The sequence below is a fragment of the Lichenostomus cassidix genome, chromosome 4 (genome assembly GCF_008360975.1).
Source record: "Lichenostomus cassidix isolate B80296 chromosome 4, HeHo_3.0, whole genome shotgun sequence".
NCBI classification, from domain to species: Eukaryota; Metazoa; Chordata; class Aves; order Passeriformes; family Meliphagidae; genus Lichenostomus; species Lichenostomus cassidix.
In genome coordinates this window covers 22,396,880-22,418,429 of record NC_139484.1, presented here as the reverse complement: position 1 = coordinate 22,418,429, position 21,550 = coordinate 22,396,880, and the positions used below count along the sequence as shown (strand labels likewise).

The window sequence follows — 21,550 nt, the reverse complement described above, 5'->3', positions numbered from 1 at the left end:
AGGAAGACAATTAGTAGCTGCTGTTGTAGGGGATGAGAGAAATCCAAATTCTTGTACTGAGATATGGTAGAAGTGCTTGTATTCCTCACTTTGGTTTTAAACCAGTTAGAAATGCTTAAAGCTGTCATTATTTGTACTGTGTGCTTTATTTATCTGTAGAAAGTGAAATTAGAAAGGATACAAATTTTAAAGATATGGTTATATATTATTCTTGAATCTTGCATCTCTTATACCACTCCAAGGTAGTTTTCTTAGCAAACTGTTTTAAAAAAGCCAGTTGTCACAGGCAAAGATTCAGATTTACCAAATGCTTCTCTAGTTTTTGATTGCTTAGTTTTCCTTCAGAAGGGAAGTTTACAGCCCTTAGGCTGGACAATATCACATCTCAGCTATTTGTAAAATCTTCCTTTTATACCTCTTCTCCTGTATAAATTGCTGAAGATTTTACTCTTGAAACTGAAAACAAAAACAGTGCTATTACTGAAGTGAACTTCTGTTTTGTCTTTAAGGTAAAGATTCAAAGTCTGAAGGAATCAATCCATCACCAGTATCTTTGGTACCAGAAGAGAAGGTCTCCTTTGGTCTCTATGCACTGTCAGTTTCTTCATTTACAGTGGCAAAAATAAGGAAAGTTTACAACAAGTTGGATAGTAAAGCTATTGCCAAACAGGTATGTTGGGAAATCAGCTGGTTAATATATATGACTTTTTCCATTCTTTTAACTTATTTCAGGACAACTTGCTCAGTGCAACCAGGAACAATAATGCTATTGTCATCTTGTCTAATCCCCCTCCTGTGGACCAGGACATATTTCACTGTATCAGGTTGCTCAAAGTGCATTCCAGCCTGACTTTGAATGCTTCCAGGAACTGAGAGCTTACAGCTTCTCTAGGCAATAGATGACCAACCCAGAGGCCTTCTCTGATGGAGTGACTCCATCAGTGGACAAGGGAAGGGTTACAGATTTCATTTATCTGGACTTCTGTAAAGCCTTTGACATGGTCCCCACAACATCCTTCTCTCCAGACTGGAGGGAGATGGATTCCATGAGTGTTAGATGGATCAGAAAGTGTTGGATCGTCACATGGCCAATGGCTCAGAGTCCCAGTGTGACAAGGGGTGTCCCTCAGGAGTCCATATGGGGACCAGTATTATTGAATACCTTCATTCATGACAGAGAGGGATCAAGTGCACCTGCAGCACATTTGCTGATGTAACCAAGCTGAGTGATGCTGTTGATACATCTCAAGGACAGGATCCTATCCAGAAGGATCTGGACAAGCTCCAGGGCTAGGTGGGCCCAGAGAAGTGGGCCAGTTGGGATCTCAAGAGGTTTAATAAGACCAAGTGCAAGGTGCTACACCCGGGTAGGTGCAATCCCTGGAATCAACACAGGCTGGGGATGAACAGATGGAGAGCAGCCCTGCCAAGAAGGACTTGGTGCTGCTGGTGGGTGAGAGGTTTGTTCAGCCTGGAGAAAGGGAGGGTTTGGGGTGACCTAATTGCAGCCTTCCAGTACCTGAAGGGGCCTGCAAGAAAGATGGAGAGGGACGTTTTACAAGAGAAGGTAGTGTCAGGACAAGGGGGAATGGCTTCAAACTGAAAGAGAGTAGGTTTAGATTAGATAGTAGGAGGGTGGTGTGACACTGGCACAGGTTGTCCAGAGGAGTTGTGGTTTCTCCAACCCCAGCAGGTGTTCAAGACCAGGTTGGATGGGGCTTTGAGCAACCAGGTTTAGTGGAAGGCATCCCTGCCCATGCCAGTGAGGTTGGAACGAGACACTCTTTAAGCTCCCTTCCAAACCAAGCCAGTCAATGATTCTGTGAATCTTAAATGTCCTTTTCAACCCAGACTCCTTCTCTAGTCTGGTGAGATTGTTTTTAAAGTTACTCATCCTCCTTAAACTTCGGAGTCCGGAGTTTTCTCTTAACTTTAGAGACTTACCTTGATGATGACTCTAATTCTGTTTTGCTGTATGTTGCTTGTTATCACAGTGGGGAAATTAATAAGTTATGAATTTAAGGCTTGCATAAAAAAGCCCTCTTCCCTCAGCTCCTGCTTTTTTTTCTTGTTTTCTTCAGCTGGCAATTTCTTCTCATGAAAATGCCACACCTGTGAAGCTGCTACATAACTCAGCAGGGCATTTGAATGGACCAGCACGCTCCATCGGTGCAGCTTTGATAGGGTATTTGGGTGAGTTGAGTACTTCAGAATTATTATGGTTAAAATTATTAATTACTTGTCAATAAGAACTTATGTCTAGAAGATAAATCATGTAGTTGATGAATGTTAAGGGCACATGGTTGTACTTATTGAATATGTTTATATTTTATGGATATACGATTGCATTTTTTCTTTTTTTACTTATGTGGGATGCTTGTTTCTGTTTATAATTTATCATTATGAAAATATACTTAATTACCTTAGGCTATAAATTCTTTTTCTATATTTCCTTCATTTCTTCTTCTGAAGCATCATAGTTCTTCTAGTGACATTCTTTTCATAATTAAATGCTAAAATGCAAATTGCTTTCACATTGTCACAATTATTTCTCACGAAAATTAGATTTGATTATATTTTAATTCATTTTCTCTGTCTGTGCTCAGGAGTAAGAACATTTGTCCCCAAACCCGTTGCCACTACACTGCAGTACATTGGTGGGGCTGCTGCTATTTTGGGACTTGTAGCCATGGCATCAGATGTGGAAGGGTTGTATGCAGCTGTGAAGGCCTTGGTCTGCGTGGTAAAGAGCAATCCACTGGCCAGCAAAGAGATGGAAAGAATCAAAGGTTATCAGGTATGTAAGAAATGCCTTACAACAGACCAGGCTGATTGAATTGAATTTCACTGTTTGTCATCACAGTTCCCATGGAAATCTCTTGTTGTGTTGCAATCCGAGCTTCTCTTTTAAAGTTTCTTGAGCTCTTGGTTAATTAGCATAGATGAATTATGTAGGACATTTTTAAAGGAGAGGGTGAAAAGTTTTTTGCTAAGCCATTGTGCACATTTAGCTGCATTGGTGAAACTGAGCCTTCATTAGCGTCACCAAAGAGCACAACTGTGGCACTTAAATGATTCTTTTTCTGGGATTTTGAACCCACCCCTGCAAGCCTGGGAGCTTCTGTCTCTGTGATGTGCCAGCAAGAGAGAAGGGTAGGAACGCATGAAAAAAACCCAAACAAGTGAACTCATAGAATCATCCTTTTAAGGAGACTGCACAGATTTTATAGTTAGTGGTGCTGCTTCCTTTCAAGCTGAAGGCATTAATTCTCCATTGGGATGGGGAAAAGGCAGTCAGTTATGTAGAAGGATTGGCTGACTGATTTGAAAAGGCCTTCACATGAGCAGTGCATTTTTTGTTTCTCATGGAGGCTGCTTTACTGAAATGGAAAGTTCTGTGGTTTGGGCAGTAAATTTAAAAACCTGGTAATGCAAATGCCTGGTATAGTTACATCAAACCATATCATTCTAAGGAGCCTGTTGCAGACCTTGGCTTACTTTGACCAAACAAGTCTAGACAGTGTTCTCCTTGTAACATAAGTAGTCAGTGGATCATCACATATGACATTGCATTCCACTTGTATTGACATCAGCAAATAGTGTGGTTTGAGAGAGATTCCCAGAAGTCTGTGTTTCTTTAGTGTTTCAATGAGGATGGTAAAGCTGAACAGGCCAGTAGGTTGAGAATTTAACAAGTTTGCATCAGAAGACAAGAAACTGTAACAGTACATCTGGCAAATGGTTCTTTTTCAACCCAGATTATTCTAAGTTAGAGCAGAAATGGGGACTGAAAGGGTAACATCTGCAGTCATGCCTAGGGGAACAAAGGGTAGCAAGAAAAAACAAAGGCTTATTCAGATTTATGTTACTTCTTTTCAGTGCCAGAATACCTCTCATTTGGGCATGCAGTGCTCTAGGCCTTCTCCATTTAAATCTGCCATGTCCATGTTTGCTGTCCACAAACACAACTGTTTGAGGATGTGCTGTCTTCAGCTGTGACTGACTGCCAGAGAACTGAGAGGGGCTGTGTGTGTGTGCCTAATCCTCAGGGTCTAGATACTGTGTGAGGTGTAAACAGATGTTTTATGAACTGGAGAGTGTCCTAGATATGCTGCTTTTGTGATGAACTGTAATGCCGCTTTCAAACTCTTTCATCAAGAGTATCAACTAGCAGACATACTTTAGGGCTTTCTGATAGGGGACACAGGCATTCCATCTGTTATCCTGTGTGCTTAGACAACATTGCTGTATGCTCACAGGTACTAATTCCTTCTCTGTTTGTTCAAGCTGCTGGCAATGCTGTTAAAGAAGAAAAGGTCCCTTCTGAACAGCCACATACTCCACCTGACCTTTTCCTTGGTGGGAACTGTTGACAGTGGGCATGAGACATCCATTATTCCAAATTCTGCTGCCTTCCAGGACCTGCTCTGTGATTTTGAGGTATGTAAAGCTGCACAGAAAAGTGATGATGGTGCTGGATTGTGATTAAGTCAGATGCTGGTAGCATACTTTAAACATTGAACAACAGCAAACTAGGTTGTTATCCTGGGAACTTACTGTTTCTTATATAATACAGTAAAGCAGCTGTGCAACAAGATTATTGGTTACTTTTTGTGCTGAAATTGCTTGAATCACTGCACAAACAATCAATGGGTGCCACAGGTGTTTCTGCTTTTTGTTGTTTTAGAAGAAAACATTTTGTAGTTTTCTGTTCATATTTTTTTTTGCCGGTGTGTTCTACTGCACTGGATATATCAAGGCATGAAAAATGCACTCAAAATCAAAGTAGGAGGTAAACTTGCAATATAGCACATGGGAATAACTTAATCACACATCTCTTGCAAGGTTAATAGTAAGGGAGTTAAAATTCTGTTTGCATGACCTATGAAATACTTAAAGTGTTGTGTCAAACTAAGGAAAGTACCAAATTTCAGAGGGAAATGCTAATGCAGTAGAGGCTGATAAAAGATTGGTAGAACTTGTCCTTTAGGGTTTGCTCCTTTGGCATTATCTGTGCTTGACACAGACTGAGTAAAAAAATTCTGACTCACAAACACTAAAGTAAAAACACTACTACCACTGCTAAGCCAGCTATAAGATGCTGACTTAATATTGCAAGTCAATCTTGCACAATTGACTTTACAGACTTAAGCATTTCCTTTTTCTAGATGTCTATTTGAGTATTTCAAAGCACTCCTGGAAACCTCATTTAAGAGAAGACTTTCCAAAAGTCTGACTTTTTGACTTAGTTGTTTCTTCAGTTTTTTGAGGGGTTTTTAATTATTTACTTTATTCAGAAATCAGTGACCCAAACATTTCACTTGAATTGGATAAATTAGATGTTGTTACTCATGCAGAACAGGGAAATAAAAATATTTGTTCTCATCATTTTAGATTGTAAGATTATGAGAAAAGGAAAACCTGGAATGCTTTTCATTTAAGTCAGTTTTATACACCAGAGCACAAGTATTAATTGTGCTTTGTTCAATAGCAAATCAGTTTTAAGATCTGTGGCTATAACTGTGAGCTTTCTGGCTTTTATGTCTTCTATTACTTCCATTGATTGAACAGTTGATATTTTGGGTTTTTTTGTTGAGAATGTAAATAAGTGAAGTGCAGGCAATGCTGGGTAAATAAATAAAACAAAATCAGGGAAGACCTTGAGTTAAATCTTGGCAGAAGGTAGTACATTTGTCTTACAAAGACATAAACCTTCACTTAAATAAGTTTAACACAGCGTTGTAGATCCTTTGGAGGCACTGCACTGTCTGTTTAAAGTTTGTAAAAAGACAAAAAGTGTGTAACCTTTTGTGTAGATCCCTTTATAAGTTTTCAGCATGGTACCCTTAGAGAGAAGATGTTTGGAACCCATATGTGGTTCTTCATGGCCAGGGAAACAGTCATGTATTTGAATGGTTTTAATCTCTTCATAACCTTTGATTTATTAACGCTTGGTTTTAGTCTACAAGTAGATTTGTGTACAAAACATACTGGTTTTTTTTTTTTATTTCAGGTCTGGCTTCATGCACCCTATGAGCTTCATCTGTCATTATTTGAGCACTTCATTGAACTCCTCACTGAGTCAAGGTATGAATTGATGCAAGCCTAGTAATGGGATTTACTGATATTTAGAGGATACTCAAATTTTACATGGCAATCTCCTTTCTTTTCTTCTTCCAGTGAAGCAGCAAAGAATGCAAAGTTAATGAGGGAATTCCAGCTCATCCCAAGGCTGCTCTTGACCCTTCGAGACATGTCCCTGTCCCAGCCCACTATTGCTGCCATTAGCAATGTGCTGAGCTTTCTGCTTCAGGGCTTCCCCAGCAGCTATGACTTACTCAGGTAGCCCACACCTGTGATAATTTTGTCTTTCTTGGCTTTTTATTGCCTTGGTCAAAAGTACTTCATGGTCATACTGTTATGGAGTGTGTAACATGGAATGCTCATGTACTGATTTTTTTTCTTCTATGAACTATATTGAACTAGGCTTAGGCAATATGTTAAAGCCTTGACTTGCATGTTATTTTCAATTTGTATCTGACCAAGTGTGGTTGAATGATCAAACTACCTTAATGTTCTGCAGGTGAAAAGGGAAGGTGTTGAATTGCAGCCTCTTTGTTCATGGAAAGCACTGAGCACTCCTCCTGAATACCATTGAATATTATTTGAGATGGGCTAAAAAGAGGCTTCTGGTTAAAATGCAGTTTTGATTACTATCCTGAATGCAAGGTTTAGTCCCAGACTTTTTCTTAATCATCTCTGTAGAAAGAGATATTTAAGACTGTCAGATATAGTACTACTAATTCTGACTGATGAAAATTACACTAGTTATTGCAATTCATAGGTACAGGAGTATTTGAAATGCTTTAAAAATAGTTTCACTCCTTGATAACTTGATTTTTTTTCATCTCTAATTTCATTTTAATGGAAATGGATAAAGTATTGCAGGGCTGGGGAGCTCTTTTCATACGAGTGGTCGTGTTTTCAGCTTCTTACTTTTAAGCACAATTAAAGGTATCAGAAGCTTCAACTTGAGCATCTTACCTGTCTTTGTTTCAATTATACTGGACAAAAAAACTATTCAAAAAATAAAACTATTGATTTTATGCTTATGTGGCATAAATCAAGAATAGATTGTAGAATCTGAGTGTTCCTTGTTCTTCTTCCTGGAAAAAAAAAAAGAAAAATGTTGCATAACTTGGGAAAAGTTACATGAGCTAGGGATCATTTCAGGTTAGCTGGAGAGAAAAGAGAAATATATTGCATCTCCTTTCTTGGAGTGGTACATCAACGCCTTGTCATGGAGAGCCACGACCCTGTGTTACATAACCTCAAGCTATAGGCAGAAATGTTATTCCAGAGTTGAGTAACCAATGTTTTGATGTAATAATTGTTCAGCTGTAAGGAGTTGAGAATAATGTTTTGTTCTCCTTAACATGAGGTGTTCCTTTTACTAGGACTCAGTGGTATTTCCCAGTTCCTCCTCCTGAATCCTAGCACTTTCAGGGACCCTTACCTGCAGAATTGTCTGCAAGGATTCCATCAATCTTCAGACATGAGAAAACTGACATTTTTGGATACCTCCCTGTCACTGGTGTCATGGTTTTATATTTAAGGTGAATTATTGATAGATGAGAGTGCATCTGTCATATCAATGAGTGATGTTTTTTCTGTACACATCAAGGTTTGGACAGTTCATCTCTTCCACTTTACCTACGTTTGCAGTCTGTGAGAAGTTTGTGGTCATGGAAATAAACAATGAAGAAAAACTAGACAGTGGTAAGTGTTGACAGTGCTTGAGAAGCAGTAGAATAAAAATACTGTGTGGTCTTCTCTGTCCTTGAATACACAAAATGTTGAAATAATGTCATTAACAATGTTGCAGTTTTGTTATAACCCATCTGCCAGTTAGTAGTGATGCTTTGGTTTTCAGTATTGAGTGCAAAGTAAAACACATTTTCTTTTGTTTAGCTCATTTAATGCTGCATGGTTGTGTTCTTTCCTCCAATTGCTCCTTCCAATCAGCTGTGCATCTCTGCTTCTTTGTGGGAAGAGGAAAACAAAGACACAAAACTGGTTACTAGGTGCATCTGCCCTCCAGATGTGGAGGGAGTGAAAGAATTAACTAAAACAGCCTGGTAGCTTTTTCTTAGGCAAAGAAAGAAATGTTACTGCCCTTCAATAATTCTTCCATTGAATTGTTTTGAGACCATTTCTAAGCTTATTTACCTTGTTCAATTGTATTTTCAATCAGTTTTCCTGAACAGAAATGTTTTGGTCTCACAGTGGATGTCAGCCAAATAACTAGGAGTATCCAAAGAACCTGTTTTTCTACATATCTTGGGAATATCCTGGTGCAGAAGGACAAGTGAGAGAGAAGTGTTTCTGTTTTACATGTAGTTATTTTGGTCTGGTTTCACAAAGAACGAGGTTTGGGCAGTCTGCACATTCTGGAGAGGGACTTTTCATGAGAGCATGCAGTGATAGGATAAAGGGAAATGGCTTCAAACTGAAAGAGAGTTGTTTAAAATTGTATATGTGAAAGAACTTCTTTGCTGTGAGGTTAGTGAGACACTGGCACAGGTTGCCCAGAGAAGCTGTGGCTGCCCCATCCCTGGAAGTGTTCAAGGCCACGTTGGATGAGGCTCTGAGCAACCAGAGAAAGTCTTGGGGAAGGTGTCCCTGCCCATGGCAGGGGAGCTGGAACTCAATGATGTTTAAGGTCCCTCCCAACCTAAACCATACCATGGTCCAGTGGGATTCATCATGAGGGGGCACCAAATATTTCTCAGCACTTTATAACAGGCTGCTTGCACTTTAGCAAGGCTTCCTTGCAGCCTGAGTGGGATCAGGTTGTATTTGCTTATGTATGGAATTTATGATACATTTAAATTTTAAAATGCCCAAATTCCAAAATCCTAATTTTGCCTCTTTTTCTTTGTTTGTTTTTTTGTCCATATTTAGGAACAGAGGATGATTTTGGGGGACTTGTTTCAGCTAATCTTATTCTACTACGGAACAGGCTTTTAGATATCCTTCTGAAACTTCTGTATACATCTAAAGAAAAGACAACTGTTAATTTGCAGTAAGTACAAAAAAACCCTTGAGGCAGAGAAAGGATATAATTTTTTTTGTTTCAAGGGGGAGAATTATACAGCCTCCATTCAATTCACTAGTTGAATTGCATCATTTTATAGGAATTGGTGAATGATTTGTACAGATGTCACTGAATTACTCTCAGGTATGCCAGTTGAAATAGAATACATGATTGATTTTGTTGTTTTCTCTTAACTTCATGCACGGCTATAGAAAAAATAAAATATGTCAACAAGAAAACTTTTGGTTTTAGAGAAGTGGGATAGTCAGCTTCTCATTTAGTTGAGATCCAAAGGCATCAGTAGTAATTGTGGTTAAGATCATTGACTCTAGAATGCCCCTTAAAATTGCAGAAAAAAAAATTCAAATATTCCCAAGCAAATTTTCCCTCAATAAAAACAATGAAAGAAACAACCTGCCTTCATTTTTAGTACCATTTTATTAAGAAGACTTGTGAAAACCTCTTGTTCAACAAAAATATTTCAGTTCAGAATTCCATATTTGTTATAAAAAGCAGCAATTGGAGAAATCTCATGCAATGGAATTAGTCCCAGGAGCTGTATTTAGTCTTTCCTTTCATCTAAATAAATGCAAATCCCCTGTTTCATTTATCAGGAGTTGATAAGTGATATTTCTTGTTTGTAACAAACATAGCTAAGAATTTGCTGTTAAAGGTTGCCCTGCAGTGGAGGGCATCGATTTTTACTCTCTAGTAGGAAACTAAATGCTGTAAAATGTGACTTTTTCTTTCCCCTCTCTTTATTTAGGGCTTGTGAAGAACTGGTTAAGACACTGGGTTTTGATTGGATTATGATGTTCATGGAAGAACATCTGCATTCCACCACCGTCACGGCAGCCATGCGAATTCTTGTGGTCCTGTTGAGTAATCAGTCCATCCTGATCAAGTTTAAGGAGGGTCTCAGTGGTGGAGGCTGGCTGGATCAGACAGATTCTGTCCTGACCAATAAGATTGGTACTGTTCTAGGTAGGCATCTCAGCCCCTTGGGACTCAGGGATTACTGGGAGCACCTGTGCTGGTGTGTTGAGCTGTGTGGATGGTTATTCTGTGGATGCCTTTCTGTTACTCTTGTCTGTGCTGCCATTAGATGCTTCTGCACTTCATTTTTCTCACAACCAGGAGTTAAGATTTCCTATGTAAAAGGGAGTGGTTTTACAAAGCTGCTTTCAGCTGACGTGACACAGATCTCATTTTAGTTCAGTTTGAGCTCATCATCTGTACGAAGCTTATGTAGCTAATTGTTATTTTCAGTAACCATCACGGTAAAGTTGAGTGTGTCTCTTGGGTAGGCACAGCTGAGTTAGAGCAAAGGTAGCATAGAGCAGCACCTTATGCACAAAGCTAATAAAGATTCAGTAGAATTTACTTGTTTGTTTACTTTTAATAGTTAGAGCATTGTGCAGTGTTATATCTGAGCTGCTTTGACTAGTGAGTTCTGTGTCCATCAGATTTACCGGTTTGGATTTTTGCTGTCTTGGAAATTTTTGTGTTCACAATATCATTGCAGTGTTTCTTTTCCTCTCCCTCTCCTGCATTCTTTAGTACACAAGCACACTTTCCATTAAAGGCTTTTCTTTCAGGTTCATAAAGCTTCAGTTATCCAGGTTATCACACCTCTCAGTTACCCCTTGTGACCTAGAATTAAGTGTAAAAGGCTTTAGTGCTACAGGACCCATTTGGAGCATCTCTGAGCTGTCTGAAATGTATCTCCAAATGTTTCAAATAACGTTTGTAAATTTTTTATGGACAGGTGTAGTGGCAATTTCCCGTGGACCTGGTTTTTTTTCCAGTCAAAATAAAATAGTGCTTTTCAGATGAATGTCTGTTCAGGCCCTGGTACAGACTTGATGACATTAAATGAGGATCTTTCAGGAGCCTGAGTAGCCTTTAGATCAGAGCAGTGGTATCAATAGTACTTTCAACTTCATGGTTGTTCCTAAAATAACTGTACAAGGAGCCACCTCTCTGTGTTGCAGCAGTATGTGATCTGTTTCTGCACTAAAAGCTTTTCTGTATTGGTTTACTACAAGGAAGTAATTGAAGTGTTGTTGAAGTGATCTTACTTCAGGAAAAGGGCTCTTCCTGAAATGAAAATACAAAAGTGTAAAAGATATCTCTTTCTGCTTTGTATCTTTGATAGATGTGGGATCTTGCTATTTTTTGCATCAATAGAACTCTCTATTATTTCTTGTTCCCCATAATATATCCCTCAGAATATTCAACTAGGACTGTAGGATGGTTCTTTGCATTACTAATGAATTAGGAGGATTAAGGAAAGCAGTTTTTCAGAAGCTGTAAAACACATGCAAGCATTTGTTGTTAAAATAAAAAGAATCTGTTTTTTGGCTAATTTTGATTAAGATTCTGTATTTTATTGAAGAAACAATTTTTGCACATACATTTCCCTTGCATGGTTGTATCTTAAAAACCACTGGCATTTTCAGGAATAGACTACTGTTTATTTAGTATGTACTTTACATGTCTGATAGCATAACCATTTTCTTCAGTCACAAGATCTAAGATTTTGATTTACAATCACATTTGAAAAGCACTTGGTGAGTTTTCCTATTTTTCTTATTATAGTATCACTTTAATTGAATCCAAGCTAGACTGTGTTGAAACAGATATTTTTAAGCTTGAGTCTCATAAACTGATAGTGACAGATTATCTAATTTTTGTACCCTGTGTTTTTTAGTAAATCATAACATACTGGCTGCAAGATTTCTCATGAAACCAAATACAAGCCATTTTTGTTGAAGGTTACTGATGGAATTTCCGCAACTGTGAAGCACAGATTTCATTAGTCTGATTCCTGATAGATGTTTTCTGTTTAAAAAGTCAATTTCTAGTAAAAAGTGTATCTGTATTTGAGCCTCAGAAAAACCACATGACCTCTGGCAGTGTCAGACAAATGGCTTATAGTGCTGATGTGGGGTGAACTTCTTCCTGCATCTTTCCTTGCTTGAGAATAGGTACTTCTGCCATCCTGGTGTATTTTTTTTCTTTAAGTAGGAAATTGAAATACCCGGATAGATGCAGAGTCAAAAAGGTGGTTCTGGCAGCAGTTAAATTAAATAAAATAAGACTATTGAATGCTATGAATCATTAACAAAATACCTAAAGTAAGATGCCCCTGAGATTTCTCTGGATGCAAATTACCTGCCCATAGACTTAAATGGACCATGGAGTTGCTGCTTCAGAATATAAATCAGTAACTGACATTAAGGAGATATTTCACTCTCAGCCAGCAAAATATCTATTTTCAGAAGTCTGGGTGTTTAAAAAATCATAAACTGTGGTCACAGCCAGAAAATGGATATGTGTGTGTAAGCAGTAATATTAGGCAGTCTGTATGGAGCAGCGTCATCTATGTGATACTAGAAAGCAGTCATTTGCTTTTTTTTTATTTTTTTATTGTTTAAGAAAATTAGACATCTGAAGCAGAATGGTGTCATATATGTGTGATAGTCTGTATTCATACATTCATTTTTTACAGCATTAGCTTCTGAGCAGGTACCCTTCTAATCTCACTAGGTGAGCAAGACTGATCCTCACAGGTAATTCCCTATTAACACTGTTGGCTTTGTGTGTTGTTTTCCATGGTAGGGTTCAATGTCGGCCGGAGTGCTGGTGGCAGATCGACGGTCCGGGAGATTAACCGGGATGCTTGTCACTTCCCAGGCTTTCCTGTCCTGCAGTCCCTTCTCCCAAAGCACACCAATGTGCCTGCACTCTATTTCCTCCTCATGGCCCTTTTCCTGCAGCAGCCAGTCACTGAACTGCCTGAAAACCTGCAGGTCAGTGCACCTGTCATCAGCAGCCAGTGTAATCAGGGTGCCAAGGTAGGGATTATCCAGTAAGATGTGAATGTAATTCTGTCTGTCATGAAAGAAAATAATGGATTTAACCAGGCCTCTCCTTCTTCTCTGCAGCTGACTCACAGTCATGATGTGGTGTTTAGTGCTGAGCTGTTGGGGTGGTTTGGGTTTGGAAGCCAGCCTGTTATGGCTTAGTTGTCACTGGTGTCACTGGTCCATTTTGGGGTCAAATGAGAAGCAGATCCCTAGTTCAGACTGCCATGCTGTGGGCACTGAAGGGAACATAATCCTTTGCTTGCTTTCTTTGGTTGTGAGGTGGGGTTTTTTGTATTTTTTTGTTTGTTTTAAGGAGTGGGGAGTTGCAGTGTTAAAGAGAGTTGACAGGTTACAGGCAAAACAAGATAGCTTTTATTTTAGAAAGTCTCTGTGGTTTTGTAGGGAGGCAACTCCATTGCTGCTGAAAAATGTTGATCTTTTTCTGAACAGGTTATTTTGGGCTTTTTTGAAGTAAGTGAATAGATATTATGTGACCTACAACAGTCCTAGGAAGCCCCAGGGCAGTGCTTTAAGAAGCAAATCCACACTCAAGATAGACAAGGTCCCTGTTTGGAATGGGTGCCGTGCTGACATTTATTTATCAGTGAGAACTGAAAAGTAAAAGTTTCAAACCAGAAGGTGTTCTGCCTGCCTTCTTTCTCAAGAGGAATACTTGATAGCATGTTCAGCACTTTGCTACCATGAGGTAGAGGCATGAAACTGACTCATCTGCCTACAATATTGAAGTATGACACTGTTAAACTGAATTCGACTACTGAGTACCACTCTTAGTGTTAGAGGTGGACACTTGGTCCCTTTTTATTTTATGATTGATTTAATTTTTTAGCCTGGAAAAATACGATTTTATTTGTTTGTGTTGTTCATATATATTTTTTATCCGTGGGATACGGTGTGGGTTTTACTGCTAGATGTGAATGAAATAAACTTAAGGTAATTGTGCAGCACATGTGCTGACCGGTCTTTTGTTTCCAAACACTTACACACTTCAAAAAGGTGAGAGTTACAGTTTCATCAGCTCATGGTTGAAAGAAAATTTCTTCGGTGATGTGTGATCTTCATATGAAGCTTATGGTGATAAAGTTTGGAGGATGTGAAACAGTTTATCTTTTATATACTGCCAAATGAGTGTATTGTATCTAATAAAAAGCAGTATACACTTACATAGGAGAAGGGGATTATTTAATGTCTTCTTTCTTCTCGTTCACCTCTTACAGTTTGATTTAGATTCCATTTGGACATTCATATTTGGAGTTCCTGCCTCCTGTGGCACTGTTACCTCCTCAATACACAGTGTTTGCACAGAAGCTGCCTTCTTGTTGCTGGGAATGCTGAGGAGCATGCTGAATTCTGTAAGCATAAAAAATTTTGCTTTTATTTGAGTATACTGAGTTGTTCAAGTTTTCCGTAAGGTCAAAAGCCAAATTAGAAAAGTTGAGGTTTTGTTAGTGTCATGACAAAATTAGTTGTGAGTTAGGCTCATAATGCTTGGGTGAAAACTCATTTTCCTGGGTTTTTCTATGTTACTTTTCTCCATGATGTGTAGAAATATCAGTAGCCACACAATTAACACTGCTTTTTCACAAAAAGGCTGGACTTTTTGTTTAGCTGCAGTTAAAAGAAAACAAGAAAGCAGAAGGATACAATGTCCTTGGCAGAGATAATTAAATTTCTTTCCCAGTTAACATCATGGGGGAATGTTTGAGGCTCTGTATCCCATCTGCTCAGAGCTATGTGAGTTGCAGATTTCGTGCATGTACCATCCCTATGCAGAGAAGTCCCCTGACTATGAATAGCCCCATGCTGGAGGAAATGAATTTACTGCCAGAGAAATGTGTCATCTTCTCATCTTTGAATCTAATGTCAAGGGTAGACAAAGTTGGTTTCTCAGGGTGAAAACTCTATTTCCTTGAAGCCAGAATGTGTTTCTGCTGCAAATTACCTCCTGAAGTGCTTGAAAAGCAGCGTCTGTTTGGTTGTCACCTGTTCGGTCATCATGTGTATGTGATTATGCTCTACTGCTTGCATGTTTCTGCCAAGGTAATATGTCCAGAAGCATCTTCTGGACATGTGTACCTGCTGTAGTACCCAGTTCTCCTGTTACATGTTCTGTCTCTCTGCTGGTGACCCATTGTGGTGTTTGGTCCTCACCTGTTTGGATACACTTGAGACATGCTTAGAGACGTGCTGTGTCTTGTGTGCTGTCACCAGGTGTGTGTTCAGATGTGCCATCACATTTTGGGTTGGTTTCGGTCTGGTCGTGTTTTGCCAATATTTTTGAGTCATTAAGTGTTAGGGCACACATTTTAGCTTACTGTCAGTGATGTGCTGTAAAATGTGGTTAGTCTCCCATTTGAGATGTGCTTGAAAATGTGCTCTTCTTTTCTGAAATAAGTATTCTTCAACTGGTGCTGTCTGTGCTAATCTGTTTGTTTTCCAACCCAGCCCTGGCAGTCAGAGGAAGAAGGCTCTTGGCTTCGAGAATATCCAGTCACCTTGATGCAGTTCTTTCGGTATTTGTATCACAATGTGCCAGACCTCATTTCCTTGTGGATGAGTCCAGAGTTCCTGTGTGCGCTGGCAGCAACAGTGTTTCCTTTCAACATCCGACCTTACTCTGAGATGGTAGGAAATCCAGCTACTTGCCTGTTTTATTTTTCACCTCAGTGTTACTTTTGAAGATTTATCAATTACCAGTCATACCAAGATAAAGCTCTACTCGCCTTGCACAAGAGGATATCAGGGCTGGGCTGGACATTTTGTACTTGGGTTGTGGAACTGAGAGAAGAGTGTGTTCAACTGCAGGGCAGTTATTGTGCAGTGATATCTGAAACAACATTTTAGGGGGAACATACAGTTTGCTTGTTTTCTAGTGGACCATTATTTTCAATCATATGAAAAATGTTAGCTCAGATTTACAAAAGCAGACGAGACTGAGTCAGCCTTCTGCTCTGGAGGATGTGATAAAACCTAAGACTTCTTTTTTCTCCCACTTCCCATTTCTGCTTCTGTGGTTTAACCACAAAACAGTGTTTCTTAATTTCCTAGAACTACTGAGTTCAAGCCAGGAGAGGGTGTGAATTCAACTTTGCTTGCACTGCTGCATGAAGTTTTATTTGAGCTTAGTGTCAGTTATAAATTATACCATTTCTAGAATATCAATGGAAAGAAAATAGCCAACATCTAAAAGTAATCTTATTGAGAACATGGACGGATAGCTAGGCTAGAGGTTGCCTAATGCTAGAACTATAGAGAGTATGGTAAAACACTTCAGGAAGTACTTATTGGTGGTGTTCTATTGTTTTGTTGTCAATGAAACTGGGAGATCAATTTTTAAAAATGCCTGCTCCTGAGTCTCTCACAAAGACAGGGTTTTTTGGTTTGATGTTAAACTTGCACTTAAAGTAGATTCTAGGAGCTTGCTCTCTCAAAAAAAAAAAAAAAAGTACTACTTACAAACTTGTAATGCAGATTTGGCATTCACCTGTACAGTTTTTTTAGGAGAGCCTTGTGTCTCTGAGCAGGCTTTAACTACTAGATCCCTTGCAATTGTGTGTAGCTGCCTGACAACTCAAACTCTGTTTGAGGGTGCTCTTGGCTCCAAATTGGTTTACTTCTTCGCTGTTTCTGTCTGCCCAAAATGTAGCACTAATCATTGCCTGGTGAAATAGCTGAATAACAGCCTTGTTTCTGCACAAAACATTATAATCTAAATGCAGCCTTGAGAGAAGATTCCTAACTGGTCTCTCAGCTTTCCTGAGATTGCTGTTAGAAATAGAAAGAATACATATTTGGGCTTCTCTTAATTTCTTGAGAACATTCTCCTGCTAAAGCAGACCAAATGTTCAAAACATTTGGTTACTTCTCATGTTAGCTGACAGTGCAATAAGCCTGTTGAGGAAAATAATATTGTCTCCTCTTCCATTTGAAGAAGGGAGTTATATAAAAAGAGTCAGTCTTCTGATTTGACAGCTTTCATTACTGTTTGTGCTTTCATTACAGTCCTCTTTAAGAGCTAGCCTTTCAAAGGTTTCTGTTCATCAGAAATGGGAAAGCTGTGGAGACCCTTTTTTTTTTTCTTCTTCTTCTTTTAGAGATTTTTGGGAAACCGGCTTACCCATAACTGCACTCTGATGAAGGTATTGTATTAAAAGAAAAAAAAAAAAAAGGCTCAGTTCCTTTTTTATTTTATGTTATGTAAGCTTGATGGCCTTTTTCAGTTGGCTTCTGTCTTGATTTTTATTTTAACTGCTTTAGTTAATAACTTTTTCAAATTTTTTGTTCTTTTTTTTTTTTTTGCAATGAAAACATTTATTTTTGCGAAGTATCTAGAAATTGCCCAAATACTTCTGTTGGTCAGTGAAGGTGAAATGTATCTCATGCTAGTCTTCGCTGATCATTGTTTGCCTTGGGAATCCAAAACTGGATGTTTCCATATCGGGGAACTGATCCTGAACATCATAATCTTTTAAAAATGCTTCTTAAGAAGCAAAATGTGAAGTGGAATACCCTTAGAAAAACAAGCAAAGAATAGAGAAGTGAAAAAACTGCCATTAATTTGCATTAATCTCTACAGTTTTAACATGCTGGTTTTTACAGGTCACTGATCTTGATGATGAAGTTGGGTCCCCAGCTGAAGAGTTTAAAGCCTTTGCAGCTGATTCTGGCATGAACAGGAGCCAATCAGAATACTGCAATGTGGGCACCAAGACGTACCTGACCAACCACCCTGCAAAGAAGTTTGTGTTTGACTTCATGCGTGTGATGATCATTGATAACTTATGTCTCACACCAGCCAGCAAACAGACTCCACTGGTAGATCTTCTGCTAGAGGTAGAGTTTCTTTGGGTTTTGTGTTTTATTTTGGCTTTGTTATTCGAGCTTAGTTGTCACAGCTTATTCCCTAAAACGTTTTCTCCTATTTACCTTAGAAAATAAGGCTAGTGATGACCTGAGATTCAGTAGAACTGTCATGAAATAAGAGTGGGAAAAAAAGAAGCACTAGTGTTTCATAAACAGTAGTTTGTTCACCTTTCTTTAGTGGCTTGGAAAACCAGCATGAGAAGTTGTAACTTTTCTCAAGTTTTATTTTTGTGGAGTATGATTCAGTTATTAAACACCTTTCTGGCCATGAGATCTGTATTGACTTGGTTGAAAATATAAAACCCCTGCAGAAATATTAAGATTTCTGCTCTGTTCATATTAGATAGAAAGAAATTGTGCTAAAGATGGTGCCAGTTAAGTAAAAAGACATATAGGACCAAAAAACTAAAATCTCAGAAAATAACTGTATTATCTTGCCTGTAACTTAGCTTGTAAAGTTCGTGACACTTGAAGAAAGCATTGTCCTGTTAGTGGTGAGGAAAGGAGGTGAGGAGTTCAGTTACTGTTTAACTGCCTACACCTTCAGACAGTGCATTTTGAAATGTTCACTTCACATCAATTCTCATTCTCCATGACGTGCCTGTTAGTTACCTCGTCTTATGTGTTGCTGAGTCTCCCTGATTTTTTTTTTTTTGAAAGCTGCAGGAATTTTGGATTATGCTGGTATATTTCCTAGCAAATTTCCTGGGGCAGTTGGGCACCTCTTTGTTGTCACAAAGCAAAAAACTGAAATGTCAGCTGTCAGTTATCCACAGACACTGGGAAGCATCTTTGGGACCATGTTCAAGTGACTGCAGTTGCTTTACAGCTCTTTTAACTTGTTATCCCTTGTCAGTGTTCCTGGTCCCTTAGCATAAACAGTTGGGTGGGTACAGACTGCTAAACTTAATGTTAGATGGCTTTCCAGGACTGTTCAAGTGGATCATTCAGTTAGGGATGATTATGTTCACTGAGCAGCACAAGGTGATAAAGTAGTTTTCTACTTTAGTTTAGCACATCCATCTATTATATGATTTTATCAAGGCTGATGTAGTAATATGCAGAGCTCCATATAGAAGTGATGACCAATTTACACATTTGATCTGACCCATTTACTCCTTTTTGACTGAAGGGGGTGACTGTAAACTGTGATCTCCTCAGTTCACAGTTTAACCATATGTTTAAGAGGTTAAAGAGGTTTGTGCACCTTTTCAGAATGTGTTCTTTTCCAGTTCCTATTGTGGCAGAAGATAAATTTGCTGGATTTAAATGGGAATAATGCCTACTCTGCAAGACTGCATGCAGGCAATGTATACTTGACATGCATGCTTAAATTTTTGATAAAGCCAAAACTTTTTCCGTGAGAGAGAATGTTAAGAGGAAAAAAAAGTAGCTCACAAAAGCTGAGAAAAGAGGAAATCACATAGAATTCCCTCCTTTTAGTTCAGAGATCTTATTATCTTAATATTATCTTAAAATAATCTTGATTTCCTTTTTCAGGCTTCCCCAGAAAGATCAACACGAACACAGCAGAAAGAGTTTCAGACATATGTTTTAGATGGAGTGATGGACCACCTACTTGCAGCTGATGTTTTATTGGGTAATATAACAAAGTGTAATTATCAATCTATTGATTTGGACACAAAGTTTTGATTCTGTGACTTTTTCTTTTTTGGTGTTCTGTTGCAAGTTGATTGTCTTAATTTTTTTTCCCCTGTCCTTTCCTTTCCTTTGATGTGTTAAATGGTGTTGCTGTGCTTGCATTTTCCCTCCCTACCTTGCTTGTGCCAGAGCTGTAAAATAGGTTAGTCAAAAAACCTGTGTGGCATAGGAGGCACAGTCACATTTCATGGTGGCTGCTGGACTTCCCAGGAGCTCTTGGTCTGCTCTGCCCCATCCTAGGTATCATGGGGGGCTGTATGCATTTCTGTTCAAAAGTGCTTGTAAGGCTCCCCATTTCTCACCACAGCAGTAATTTGTCTTCCTCTGGGTGCAGTGTATTAATAAAATTAATCCAGAATCATGTTTGAAAATTGAGAATCGTCTTTAAAAAAAAAAAAAATCCAGAACCAAATTTGCTTACTATCAAAGGGAAAGTCCCATTGGAGGGAAGCCACGAGGTTTTAGCTTTCATTAACCTCTTTCTCTTTTATGGAAGTGTAGAAAGCATAAACTAACGTGAATGCATTTAAGCAGATGGAGTTTTTTTGATAAATGTAGAAAAATTTGGGGTTTTTTGTTACCTAGGTGAAGACGCATCTCTGCCTATCACGAGTGGAGGAAGCTACCAAGTGCTGGTGAACAATGTGTTTTATTTTACACAGCGTGTGGTAGATAAGCTTTGGCAGGGCATGTTCAACAAAGAATCCAAGCTTCTTGTGGACTTCATAATCCAGCTCATTGCACAGGTAACAGAGCTGTTCTAGTGCCCTGCCTGCAAAACCATTTATGTTGAAATGCAAAGAGTGATGTCACTGAACAACCTGCTAGTGATGCATGTTTGGGTCAGCATAGAAATATGCTTTTCTTTCTCAGGCTTTCTCTCTCTTTACTGAGTTTTCTTAGCACATCTTGCAAGTATGGAGAGATTTAATATGGGCAATTTAGTAAAAATGGCTGTCAGATCACATTAATTTTTCAAAATCCCCCCAAATAAACAATGAAACATGCCTTGCTTGATTTTTGGGAGGCTTCCTAACTTTACCTTGGCATTTTTTAGGACGCTTCCTCACACACTTTTGTTGAAGATTGTTAGAAAACTTACTGTAAGAAATCAGCAGCATATTTATAGATGTTAAAATTATCAGCGTATCATCATTAATGTCATTTCAGTCCTTGAAATTCCTGGAATTGACACTTTAAATAAAATGCAAATTTTGAAAAATTAGCATTGTTCAATTCAAGGGACGATTGTTTGCCAGCAAAACGATTTTCTGCTACTTCTGATCATGCTTTTTTACTTCCCATCAGTCAAAAAGAAGATCTCAGGGACTCTCGCTGGATGCCATTTATCACTGCCTGAACAGAACCATCCTGTATCAGTTCTCAAGAGCGCACAAAACTGTTCCTCAGCAAGTGGCTCTCCTTGATTCCCTAAGGGTGCTTACTGTGAACAGGAACTTAATTTTGGGACCTGGAAATCATGATCAAGAGTTCATCAGCTGTCTGGCTCACTGCTTGATTAATCTGCACGTGGGAAGGTAAATATCTCAGACAGAAGTTCATTCCAGAACCAGGGCTGGGAAGTACTAAAATGACTTGTTCTTTCACTCACCTTACAAGTAAGTCAGCAGATTTTGGAGAACTGTTCATACCTTTCCAGTCAGTGAGTTGCAAGCAAGCTCCAGAGATTCATTTTGAAACAAAATTAGGTTTTAAGATCCTGGATATAGAGAACATTTTTACCTCCTTTTACAGAGGTATTTGAAATACTGACATATGTGTTTATACAACTATTTTGTTGTTATTCTTCTGTGCTTTGAAATGTTTTAAAGGTAGAAGGTAATTAATAGGTGCTAGGTAATTAATAGTCAGAGGTTCCTGTCACTGGATTTATTGTCTGTTGAATCATTTCATACAAGTTCTGTATCTTGGTATTTCTTCTGTATAGCATTGAGTAAGTCCAGTCATGCATTAAATCAGGTGTCCATGACAAGTGCTGTAGACACCCATTTTCCTGCATTGCTGTGAATGCCAGCCT

The 21,550-nt window shown here is 38.7% G+C and overlaps 1 protein-coding gene across 10 annotated transcripts in view; it reads left to right on the top strand.

The window, feature by feature from the left end:
* WDFY3 (WD repeat and FYVE domain containing 3) overlaps positions 1 to 21,550 on the top strand; it is a 152,190-nt gene that overhangs the window by 102,047 nt on the left and 28,593 nt on the right. For 5 of the 10 annotated variants that reach the window (XM_085058239.1, XM_085058240.1, XM_085058245.1 and 2 more), the window contains 17 exons: positions 510 to 670; positions 2,082 to 2,193; positions 2,607 to 2,797; positions 4,288 to 4,440; positions 6,014 to 6,087; positions 6,181 to 6,342; positions 7,685 to 7,779; positions 8,965 to 9,085; positions 9,864 to 10,081; positions 12,722 to 12,957; positions 14,205 to 14,339; positions 15,433 to 15,612; positions 17,082 to 17,126; positions 17,587 to 17,820; positions 19,351 to 19,450; positions 20,098 to 20,258; positions 20,821 to 21,050. In XM_085058239.1, the coding sequence (XP_084914365.1) occupies positions 510 to 670; positions 2,082 to 2,193; positions 2,607 to 2,797; positions 4,288 to 4,440; positions 6,014 to 6,087; positions 6,181 to 6,342; positions 7,685 to 7,779; positions 8,965 to 9,085; positions 9,864 to 10,081; positions 12,722 to 12,957; positions 14,205 to 14,339; positions 15,433 to 15,612; positions 17,082 to 17,126; positions 17,587 to 17,820; positions 19,351 to 19,450; positions 20,098 to 20,258; positions 20,821 to 21,050 (2,608 nt within the window). The remainder of the gene's footprint in view (positions 1 to 509; positions 671 to 2,081; positions 2,194 to 2,606; positions 2,798 to 4,287; positions 4,441 to 6,013; positions 6,088 to 6,180; positions 6,343 to 7,684; positions 7,780 to 8,964; positions 9,086 to 9,863; positions 10,082 to 12,721; positions 12,958 to 14,204; positions 14,340 to 15,432; positions 15,613 to 17,081; positions 17,127 to 17,586; positions 17,821 to 19,350; positions 19,451 to 20,097; positions 20,259 to 20,820; positions 21,051 to 21,550) is intronic. The other 5 variants (XM_085058246.1, XM_085058242.1, XM_085058247.1 and 2 more) reach the window with 2 other exon arrangements.